The following is a 12,424-nucleotide window of genomic DNA, read 5'->3' as shown; positions in this document are numbered from 1 at the left end:
TTCTTAATATACGTATTTATATGCTTTAAGTATATACAAAGAAAAGAATAAAATATATTATTTTATTTCAAATAGAAAAAAGATCCAGTTTTTAAAAATTTGTTTTGTTTTTGATATAAAATCCAAATTTGGTACAAATATTTATATATGTCAATATGTAAATTTTAATTATGGAAAAAAGTTTTCCCGAATCCACAAAGGCAATACATATAAAAACTCTTATGAAAATTGTTTGATTGATAAAACAGTTTTGAAATCTCTTTAAAATCTCCATAATAATTATTTAACTTTAATTATATTTAAATATTTTATTTTGTCTTATATAATAGTTTTTCATTATATAAACTACGTACATGTGTATTATATAATACAAAATTATAGAAAAAGATATATATTTAACATATATTTTTAATTTATAAATTATTTATTAAATTTTATACAAAAAAAATATTTAAAAGAAAAAATCAATTAGATTATTTTATTCTCATATTATATTTTATATTATTATTGTTAATATATAATTACTTTTTACGATATTATAATTATTTTATATAAAAATAAACCAAAAATGTATAATTTTAATTAATAGCATTATAGGATATACTCGACATACGCAGTGCATTATAGTATTCGCATGTTCCAATTTCATGGCATACCACACAACTTACCACTTATGGAATAGGGGAAAACTAGAGAGGAAAATGAAGGAATGAGAGTAGAATCGATAATTCTTCCTTTGCTTAAACGAAAACTACAATGTAGAGCATATTCTATATTACAGTTTTTATATGTTTGTCATTATCAAAACTAGCATTAATAGTTCATAAAGTTTGAAAATTTTACAGAAAAAAACTTTATATTTGATAAAAATTCAATCTTTTTTTAAATAATATCTAGAAAATTTTATTTTTAATAATAAAATACATTTTAAAATTATAAAAGAATAACAAAAATTATAAAACTTATGTATATTTTTTATATATTGACAATAATTTCTTTTTATTTTAAATTATATTAAATTAAATATTATTTCATATTAAATTATATATTATTCCATAAATTTATACATACATAAGTTATATTTATAAATATATTTTTAAGAGACAAAAATAACATTTTCAATTTACGTTATTATAAAATTTTATGTTATATTTATAAACAAATAGAATGAGAGAAAGAATTTAAAAATAATGTTAAAAAATCTTTTTTTGTGCAATGTAGTTTATCTGTTTTCTATTTCATATTCATAAATCTTTTTTGGGAATGCAATAAAAATGTATTTTTGTTGAATCAAAATTCTATCAATTTAATTGTTTCGGTGAAATCGAGCGTCGTAAGTATAACGACGTGCATAACATTCAAGAATGAAAGAGAGGAAAATTGAAGAGTCATTAAAATCCCCTCTTCGAGCAGCCAATGTCACTTTCACCACCTCGCATTCCGCTACTGATAAATATAAAACAATAAAAATTCAGACAAATAAAATATCATTAATTATTTAACGAACAGTTATTTTTTTAAGAAAGAATTATCCTATTACTTTTAGAAAATAATGTTTAGATTATTCATTTTCGCAAATTATTGAATTGAATTTTTACAGAAAAAGATGATTTCGTTAGAGAGATCCATTTAAGTCGAATTTAGTTCGAATATAAGTTGATATTTGACAATACATAAGATTTACCGAAAGGTTATTTTTCATCACACTTAGCACATCGCTTAATGTTACACATTGCGTTGCGATATCCATCGCTAATCTCTTTCTCTGAGCCATCCACCCTCCACGATCGTCCCTGCCTCCCTCCTTGTCGCTCCTCTCACGACGGATTCTCTTACTTCCTCCGATCGCCAGGTAAGCGACAGACAAGTGAGGAGCGTGTGGTGGGCATCGCGGATGCTGGAGGGATTTCGTAGGTGGCTGCCGCGACTTCTCGAATTGCCGGCGTGGGGATAACTGGAGCTTCGGCTTAAGTCAAGTGTATCGCGTCAAGATGAAGTAGTGCACACTGTCTCGTTGTCGAGTGCATACGTTGTCGGGCACGCGAAATACCGCGCGGTAGAGGCGTGCAAAGAGAGCCGGAAATCGTCGGCGGCAGGATAAATCCGCGCAATTGGACTTGTGCAATTTGTTTTCGAGTACCCTCCTCATTAAATGAATTAAGGCAGAAGATATGAAACTCTACACTGTGAGTTAAATCAATTCTTATATTCTTTCTCTTCTTTATTTTTTTTTTTTTTTTTTTTTTTTTTAAGTGTTTCAAATCAGTTTAAATACACTGAAATACATACACAGAAAATTTTTACTGAAATACATACACAGCAAATTTTTATATTTAATATCCTAATGTTATATATATTTATATATCTAAAATAAATTTTAAATTTAAAATAATTGCTGAAAGTAAATGTTGAATGAATATTATGACAGAACAATCTAAAATTATTTTGATCAATTATATATTGTAAATTTTCTACACACACACACACACACACACACACACACACACACACACACACACACACACACACACACACACACACACACACACACACACACACACACACACACAATTGTATATAATTATCTGTGTTAACTACAATCCTTTAAGTTAAAGAATAATGTAGAATCATGATAATGTCTTTTGCTTTTATTAAGAACAATAAAGAGAAAAGTAAAAATTTTATTTCATAAAATAAGAATGTATTGAATATTTATTGTTTTCAAAATTGTATTATCTTATTGCATGTTTGCATGCAAACAAAATTATAAAACAGAAATTATATTTATTATCAGTTAAATTGTGTATTGCGGATTTTTAAGATAAACAAATTTGGCAAAGTCTACAATTAGTTCATATTTTTATGTCAAAATGTAGGTAACAGTGTCATTTTTTTGACGCACAGGATATGTCATAATCACTCTCTTTATAGGTTGCTCTTATCACATGGGCGGCATTTACAACTGTATCTTCGGAACGTAACATCGAAAATGTAAATAATGAAAAGGTAAATTCAATAAATGGTATTATATTAAACTATAATTTAGAAAATTATTTAACAAATCATTAACAATGAATTTTATTGAAAAAATTATAGATATAAAATATAAATGTTACCAATTTTAATTACAGCTGTATTTTGTATCTATAATTAAAAATTGTTAAATAATTCTAGGCAAAAGATAGATAATTCATTGATCATACAGGAATTAAAAAAATAAAATGCAAATACAAATTTTATCTTAATTTGTTTTCCAATCAAAATTTAAGTAAAATTTTTTAGTACAAAATGATTTTGAGAATAATCAAAAATTATATAGACAAAAATAGTCGTAATTAAATCCAGATTGATAGTTCCACTACATGGTAGAGAAAGTTCGAAGATGATTGGAGCGCATAATCAAAAAAGTTTCTTCTTTTTACTCCGACAGCTATAGCCGTAGGGGGAAACTCGAACTTATACTAGATAGGCCCTAGAGTTTAGGCGAATACTTACAAACATCCTTAACCTTGGGGCATAGAAATCTTTAACCTCGATCTACTTGCAGCGCGTCATTCTAGTGCTACTTTACGTATAGGCGCGACGAGCTGAGATGAATTACAGCTGGGAGCTAGCGTAGAGAGAGAAAGAGAGAGAGAGAGAGAGAGACTCAGTGAATGTCGTAGTCTCGAATATAGAGAAATAGAGAGAGAAAGAGAATATTTTCACTTGCAGCGCGTTTGTGCCATACGAAATAGTTGATTAGCTGTGGTTCCCATCTTTTCTAAAATGTCTTTCACAAAGCTTTTCAGTTGAATATAAAATTAATTCAAATAACATAAAATAAAAGATGAAATAACTTGAGATTAAATTAAATATCTTATGAAAACAATAATATACAAATATAAACATTTCCTTACAAAAATTTAATCGATTTATATATAGATTAAAATTTAATTAATTTATATATTGAACAAGTTTACGCCAATGTATTTTGAAATTTAATCATTGTAGAGGAAATGTTAATTAAGAAAGTCGAATACTTTCGCGTACATTTTTATTTGCATACTCTGAAAATGTTCATGTTTTTGTGTGTCAGAATGTACTTTCGTCCGCTTTGCTTGCCAAGAATTCTTTAGTAGAGTATAAATTATCGAAAGAAACTTTTTATTCATACAGTTTTGTTTTAAAAGACATTAAGAAAGAGAAAGAGAGAAATTTTTCGTTGCATCCCCGATAGCAAGATGATGATTAATGATGTACTATTGACGTTGAAGACATCATTAGACGTCATTCTGCTATCTAGGATCATTTATAATATTACGGACAAAATAAATTAAACTATAAACTATAACTTCAAAATTAATAAAAAATTATAGTATTAATAGATGAATATAAGAAAAATGAGAATAAATTTTCTAACTTCTAAAACTGAAATTTGCATAATTTGCATAATTTAATATGATAATATAAAAAGAAAACTTTTTCTTTCCTCTCAATTTTTTCGGAAATTAATAATTACAGACGTTACAGTGTGCTCATTAAGAAAAGCGGAGATGAAGAAAACTAGCGGTAAATGCACCTTTCTAATCCCGTTTCGGGATAAATAAAAATTTTTTTTAATTAAGTTTTAATTTGCCAGTTAAAAGCGAAGTTGTTTTCGCGTTAGCAATGTGGAAGTGTCTCCAGTTTTCTTTATACTCTCTCGCGAGACAAAACACATTTTAAGCCGTTTAAGGATAAACGGTGAAAATGGAAAATTCCGCGTCGTGCAGGCGCGAGCCGCGTCAGCGGGCGGGTTAATCCGTGGTTGTTTAGTCCGTGTGCACTCTGGGTGAAATTGACGCAAGCTATTATACAAATACCGAAGCATGAAAATTAAGAGGCGCGCTCGCGGAACGGCTGTCAGGGACAAGGTAAAACGGTGACGACTTGCGGAGAATGCGCCGACGGGCACGAGGAGCGCGTATTTTCCTCGCGTTAAAAGGAAACTCGCCAGTGAAAGTGGTCACACGCGGACGTAAATTCGTTGTTTCGCCAGCGATTGCTCGTTGTTCCAACGAGATGCACCATCGCGCACACATGTGTTACACAATGTCACGCAACGTAGGGGGAAAACGAATCGATCGACGTTTGTCGATGTGTACGCCATGATGGCCGCCACTTAAATCTCCCGATCGGAAAGCTGAGAAAATTATGTTCCGCTCGACTACTACTTCAAGCTCTCTTGAAAAAGTCTAAATTACCGTCTAATTGTACGAATCCTTTTAGTTAATATTACTTTTTCGATGGCATCTATCCAACGAGATTTGCGGCTCTCCTACAACAAGAATGTTAAGCAGAAATTGAAATTAATGAATATTTGCACTTTCCACAAGACTAAGTATTTCTATAAATATTACTGTTTCTGTAAATATTATTAATTTATAATTAATCAAAACACGCGCAGATAGTTCAGTGAATATTTATTTCTTCATGACAGGAGAATAATATACGGAGAAAGTTGTTTTCGACGTGTTTATGTATAAATCATGTATCAAACTGGAAAAAGGAAAGATAAGACTGCTCGCTCTTCATACGGACTACCGGTGCCTTAACAAATTTGTGATTATTTCTTATTTAACGCATTTGCCCTACAAAAGGCGTTACTGCTCTGTTATTATTATTTTAATGCACCACTTCTCTCTGCATCCGTGTCGGATAAGCTGAACGGTAAATAGTCAATTATGTCTTGATTTATTCGTAATATTTACGCGTCCATACATCATCATAGATCCGTAACATGCAAAAAGTTCTTGACTCTTCTAGTTCTTCACCGAGAATACTCTTCGAACTAGGTCATTCGTAAACCAAGTACAAAATAAATTCGAATGTTGTAAAAAAAATACCTCGAAAAGCCTCGAAAAATATAATAAATAACTTTCTACAAATGTATAAAAATACATTATTTAAAAAATATATATATATGAACTTTAATTATTATTCGAGAAAAATTATTTATTCATTAAAAGTTAAAGAATTTTATCAAATTAAGTATCAAATTAATTTTAAGCTACAAAATTTTAATTTCAAATTCGTGGAGACTTTACTCTTCATTTAACTGGTGATAACAAACTATTATTATCTGAATTAATTATTAGAAATTTGAAACGTTGAAAATATGTAAAATGTTATGCGCTCAACGCAGAAGAAAAGTGCAAAATAATTTTGCAATGTGTAAGATTCCATTCGGAAAGATTCAGCTTCCAGCTTCTAATTAATTCTGCGAATTTTTTAATTTGAGTCACAATTCAATTAAAAGTAACAGAATTATATGTTTTGCGAAAGAAAGTAAAATATGTTGTTTTGGCAGGTAAAGAGAAAGTAAAGGGTCCACCGGTGCGCATTGAGAACGTATCGGCTCCGCTTCGTTCTCGCTGGACCATCGGGATTTACCATCGACTCTCACTGGTTTTTCTTTTGCGCGCGGTACAGGAATGCGGCGCATCTTTCTCATTTCTCCTTTCTTCTCGCTCGAACGCCACGGGAGAAAGGGAGATCGGTGCCGATACCGTAACTGCACCTTTCTCTCGCGCCGGGCGACCGCCAGATATGTTATTTTCAGCCACCGCGCCGACCTCCCCGCGATACGGAAAGATTGTCGTGCGGGATTACGACGGGGAAACTATGGGACGCCGCAAATTCTTTTTACTAGATGCGTCCGTCCCGTATAGTCAGAGTGCCTTTCGATTCTTTTCAAGCACCAGATAATTATCTCCCGCAATGACAGAGCTTAGCGAAACTTATTAACGCTTTTCCTCTATCTTCCCCGACTAAATTTATCTCTTCGCGGAGCGACGATAGTCACGAGAAAGTTTATCGCTCAGATGAAATATGAGTCATGAGAGTCAAGTAGTTTGTTATGCTATATACTTTTTGAAAATATTGCTTCTTTTATCCTTTTTATATATAATGAATGTATATTAGTAATGTGAGTCTCTTTTGCTTCACGGGAAAGTGTGTCAACATTGTTATCTTGAAATAGTTAAGGCACTTTTATCATCGATTTTTGTCGCAAGTGCTACACCTCACATTTTTTTACGCCTTCTTTTTGTAAAATCTTCTGGGTCATCGCGATTTGCTTCGTTTGGAGATCCGTGGCGCTTAAACGCGATCAAGTATCTCGTTTCCTTCTCCGGTCGACAAGCATCGATGCCAGATACCGCAGAAAGAATTAAGGAAAGAAATAAACGAGTCACTTCAACGTGATAGAATGAAGAAAGTTACTTAATGAGCGTTCAAAGTAATTTAAAAGCGACGCTGAACACGATAATTAAGACTACTTAAAAAGATGAAAGGAAGTGCTTCTTGATATTGTATAATTACAAAGTTATATAGGTAATAAAAAAATTCTTACGTGTGATTTATATGGACATTCTCACAAATAAATGGCAAACGATAATCAGTAACACATCGATTGTTATAATTGACAAATGAGTTTGATGATGTCTTTTTTGTAAATTATTGAAACTTGTAACAAAAGCTTGAAGAATGACAAATATATAGACAAATATATAGAAAAAATATTAGAATAATAAAAATATTAGATATTACAAAATTTAAAAGATAATATATTATATTATTATTGACATCTAATTTTTTAGCAATAACTTCTTGTTCAATTTTAATTCTTTTTTTATATTATAATTTTTACAAATATGTATAAATATTAATATATCTGATATTTTTAGAAAATGTATATATATATATATATATATATATATATCTAAAATTATTTTTAAACAGTTATTATCCTACACAAAACAAATTTATCTAACATTCATACATCATTTATATTTCGATAATTAATTAATAATAATGCTGTATGCTAATATTAATTTTACCTAATAATATATTAAATTATAATAAATAATATAATTAAGATAAATATTTGTTCATCAATCAACGAAATTAAATTACATAATATACAGTTCTGTAAAAGGAATTATTTCTATAACTTAATTTCGCAAGGAAGTTTCATAATTTTCCGATCAAATCTTCATCAATCTAAGTTATTCCGAATGATTGCCACAATTTTCTGAACAATTACATTTAGCTGATTTATTTTTTCAGGCTGTGGATTACACGGAGTTTCGTGATTTGTCGGCGAAACAGCTAGTGCAGCCGTACGTGACGGACGCACTAGAAGCGAGAAGTTCCGAGCGAACGGATGCAGACGAAGATCATTCTGTCGACTTCGCGAATGCCGAATTAAGTAGATCAGCAGTTCACGCCGACGAGGAGAGAGAACCGAATGATGTTTCTACGACCGATTCCTCCTCGTCAGGATCGATTTATGCGACGCCGCTCACAGCCGCCGATACAAGTATCCGTTTAGAAGCAGCCGACGAGTATCCATTTAGAGAGTATCTGAGACACGAGCCAGGGTATATCGTACCTGAGGATGAGTTCCTCGTTGAAAATGCCGGCAGTTTTGGACAGAAAGTCCGGCACGATCAACCGCACGACGGAACGATCATCAGGACGATCGTTCGGACTGGCGAGGGTCGAAATGACAACGACTACGAGAGTTTTCAGAAGCCCTTCAGTAGCACTGTGTCACCTCTCGAAAGTAAAGACAGTCGTAGGAGACTTCACCCGTTCCCGGCTACTCGGGAACCATTCGTGCTCGCTCTGAAGAAGGAAAGTAGTTTGGCAGACGATTCGCCTCCAGACAATTCTAACGTGATAAAATCAGAAACGCTCGCGCAGAATTCCGATGGAATTTTAAATATTAAAAGCACAACGAAAAGCTCTTCGGACAAAACCAACGTCGCTTCGATCCTCGAAAACGATGTCGTACCTGAACCTCTTCCGACGCCACAAGCGAGATTATTTCGATCGCGTAACGATACCGCGAACGAAGGAAGCACGAAGAAGTCTGTGGAATCTATCAAAAAATCCGAGAGCGTTGTGAGAACGTCGACGATCGTGGAGATCAATCCTTCGTTGAACACAAAATTCTTAAGTCCCATAGTAGTGCCCGAGTTGCCTAATAAAGAGACTCGGGAAATGGTTGACTATATGGACGACGATGCTGAAGCATACAGACCAATCGAAAGTACCAGGATTATCTCAGACAGCAATGTTGATAATTCCAAAATGGCTCCCTCTAGTATAACGACATCCTCGATCATGCTGAACCCCCTGCAAGTCGGAATCACGCTGGTGAACGCTGATGAAGCTGGTTTGGCAGATGGCAACAAACAATTTGCCGCGGACATCGAGGATTATCCCCAGGACGATCTGCAACGTTTAGCAACAGTGGATAAGGAATTTGTCAAGAACAATGGAAATCAATCGCGTATTGATTATCAGGATGACGGTATTGAACGCGATGAAACGGAAAAGCACGTTGAAATCGTCACGCAAAAAGTTCCCGACAATTCCGTCGAGATTCAAAAGTCCATTGAGCTCTATCATACCGCGCCGATACACGAGATTCATTATCCTCCAGAGTATATTCAGCAGACTACGAATCTTGGTGTTATTGAAACGAACAATATTGGAAATTTGCAGAGATCGAAGCAGCCATATGATCAAATCGAACAATCAGAATTACGACCGGCTTATGATACTTATCGAGGTAACGTTTATCAATTGCTCAATTGTTATTTATTTATTTTAATTTAATTCTAATTATTTCAAAAAATTGCTAGATTATATAAATAACAAAGTTGTGTATAGCGAATAGTAGAGGTAGAAAATTCTTAAGTTTTCAGTATTTTAATTTTAAAAATAAAAATGCAAAAAGTATAATATTTAATTAATGTAAAAGTAAAATATATGTGCGTTTACTTTTATTTATCAATTTTATGTTTTTATATGCAACTGTTATTCCGCTCGAGGTTTCATATAAACGCTGAAGTTAAAGAAACTGCACACAATAATTTTAAGAGAGATATTAACTTTCACTAAATTTCTTCAACACCGGAAAAAATCGGGACATTTCAACACGGAAAAAAATCAATATGATGCAAAGTTAAATTAATATGCAACGACGAAATAATGCTATATATGCTATATACGCGTAATAATACTCGCATTATGATTAAAGCACGCATCAGCGCTACTATAAATTGTCAGTTTTCACCCATACGTAGTGGAACGCGGTAGACAATGCGTTAATATCGTCTTCCGTTACAGGTAACGACCAAGACGAAAAGAGGGTCATTAAAGCGCACGCATCCACACTCTCGCAGAAGTTTAATCGGCACGAATATAATGCCCTCGAGGACGACGTCGGCAGACCGGTAGCTTCGGCTGTGGGCGCCGAGTACTCATCGAGTTCCAATGAGCAAACATCCCTAGAATTGCAACCGTTCCAATACAACAGTATACATTCCGCTCTGTTGGCCCCGAATCAATTCGACGACACGTTGTACGATCAATCCAATGTGCGACATAGCTTTAATGGCAACGATAACAATACACCATCACGCGGAAAACCCATCGAAAGTTCCACGAGACAAGAGGCAGCAACCGAACCTGTAAAAACATATGTATCAAATACATATCAACATTCGGTGCAACAACCACAACCGAATCACGCACCTCAGCCGTACGATCATAAACAATCATTTCGATCGCCGGAGATAAGACGACCGGAAGTTTCGCAACTTCTTCTTAGGATAATTCCCGACGGGTCATTCGCGAACGGAGGCTTCCTGGTGCCGATCCCACGACCGTATCCGATCGAGATCGAAAAGAAAGTTCCGGTGGAGAAGAAGGTGCAGGTGCAAGTGCCGGTATCGGTACCGGTGCCGGTATCGGTGCCACAGCCATATCCCATGCACGTGCAAGTGCCGCTCGAACGTGTGGTGGAGAAGCACATTCGCGTACCGCACATCTATCCGATCCACATCGAACGGGTGGTCGAGAAAAGGGTGCCATATACGGTTCAGCGATTAGTAGTACAGCCTCCTTCGCATCCGTTGCACGTGAGACTACCGGCGGCATACGCGGCGACACCGATCGAGCAGCCGGCGCACGCGGCGGTGCCGATAGAGAAGCCCACGGAGAAGCCCGCGGCTTCCTCGCATCCTCCTCGGCCGTATCGTGCGGACGCGGAAAGGCCGATCGACAACAGCGGTTCGATCGAGACTAGATTTACTAAATATTATCAAAAGCCGCACGAACCAGTTTTTGCCGGCGAGACCGCGAATCTCCACGGTATTGCCGGCCGCTTGACATTCGTGCCGCAGCCGCAGAGTGAGACGAACGTGTCGCAGTTTTACAATCCTTACGGCAGACCGTTGGCATACGATTACAATGTCGATGTTGGCAAGAATTATGTTCCCACGTCACATTATTCCAACATTAAACTGATGATACTGCCGAAGAAGTTTGGCAGTCATGTGATATTGCGGCCGCATGCGTCGTCGTATACGGTACCATCCTTTGGACGGCAAGTCATCTATAATTTAGTGGAGAAGGATAAGGTCAAGGATGAGTACGTGGGTCCTGCGCCACCGCGCAAAAGTTCACAGGGAAAGGTGTTCTCTCAAACGAAATCGCCGCAGTTTTCCACGAGTGCCGCTCAATCCTTGGCCGCTCTGAGAAAATCCAGGCAGCCGGAAACGCATCACGGAAGTTTCAGGCAATCGAAGATGGAGTATGGTTTTAAGCCGCCCATGGTACCATCCATTCAATATGACGAAAATACCGCCAGTGAAGTAGAGAATTAATGTAACGGCTTATGATAGTAATAGTGATATTAAACAGTATAAGCATTTAAGATGCGTTATAAAAAATGTTTAAGGAATCTTTTATTTTTTTCAAAACTTTCTTAAACATATTTTAGACGTTTCTTGAGCTCTTGTGTTATTTGATAACATATGAATACTTCATAACAATGGACATGGATGTGATTAAAAAATAGATATTAATGGATAGAAAGGAAAAAACTAATTTACATTCCTTTTTTTATAATGATTTATTTGTGACACAAATTTTAGTTCTTTAATATGTTTTTATATATAAATATATTTATTATTATTGGAAATTATCGTTTTCAATTACGTTTATTTTAATTTATTTTGATTTTAATAATGATTTTAAATTGTTTTGCAATTTATATTAGTGTTATATTTTTTTATTAGATTTTTAAGATACAATATTATATTTTATGATGAATTATATTTTATGATAAAGCTTATATCTCGTAAATCAGATTATCATATCAGTATCTAAAATTATTTACTTTTACAAATAAGAAAAAAGTGATGTAGTCCACAAATATTATATAATATATAATATATGTATAAATAAGTTTTTTATTATAATAACATTAAGCATAAACACAATTTAATACTATTAATATTAATACAATATGACAATTACAATAATGGAATGGACGCATATGTAAGTTTTGTACAATATATTTTCTATTTTCATACTTTCTCAA

At 34.0% G+C, this 12,424-nt stretch overlaps 1 protein-coding gene across 1 annotated transcript; it reads left to right on the top strand.

Moving 5' to 3' along the window:
- Window positions 1-1,256: 1,256 nt before the first annotated feature.
- Window positions 1,257-12,424, top strand: LOC105423997 (uncharacterized). The gene is made up of 4 exons (XM_011634020.3): window positions 1,257-2,186; window positions 2,932-3,006; window positions 8,092-9,604; window positions 10,165-12,424. The coding sequence occupies exons 1-4, from the start codon at window positions 2,172-2,174 to the stop codon at window positions 11,703-11,705; spliced, it is 3,144 nt and encodes a 1,047-aa protein (XP_011632322.2). The 5' UTR covers window positions 1,257-2,171; the 3' UTR covers window positions 11,706-12,424.

The sequence above is a fragment of the Pogonomyrmex barbatus genome, unplaced genomic scaffold (genome assembly GCF_055798465.1).
Source record: "Pogonomyrmex barbatus isolate J1 unplaced genomic scaffold, ASM5579846v1 scaffold2, whole genome shotgun sequence".
In the NCBI taxonomy this organism is placed as follows: Eukaryota; Metazoa; Arthropoda; class Insecta; order Hymenoptera; family Formicidae; genus Pogonomyrmex; species Pogonomyrmex barbatus.
The sequence above is the reverse complement of the archived record's forward strand: the minus strand, read 5'-3'. Positions and strand labels throughout refer to the sequence as shown.

Excerpts from the sequence above, each read along its gene's own strand:
- LOC105423997 (XM_011634020.3), top strand. Across the intron at positions 3,007-8,091 it reads AAAATGTAAATAATGAAAAG|GCTGTGGATTACACGGAGTT; the intron begins GTAAATTCAATA and ends TTATTTTTTCAG. Across the intron at positions 9,605-10,164 it reads GGCTTATGATACTTATCGAG|GTAACGACCAAGACGAAAAG; the intron begins GTAACGTTTATC and ends CTTCCGTTACAG.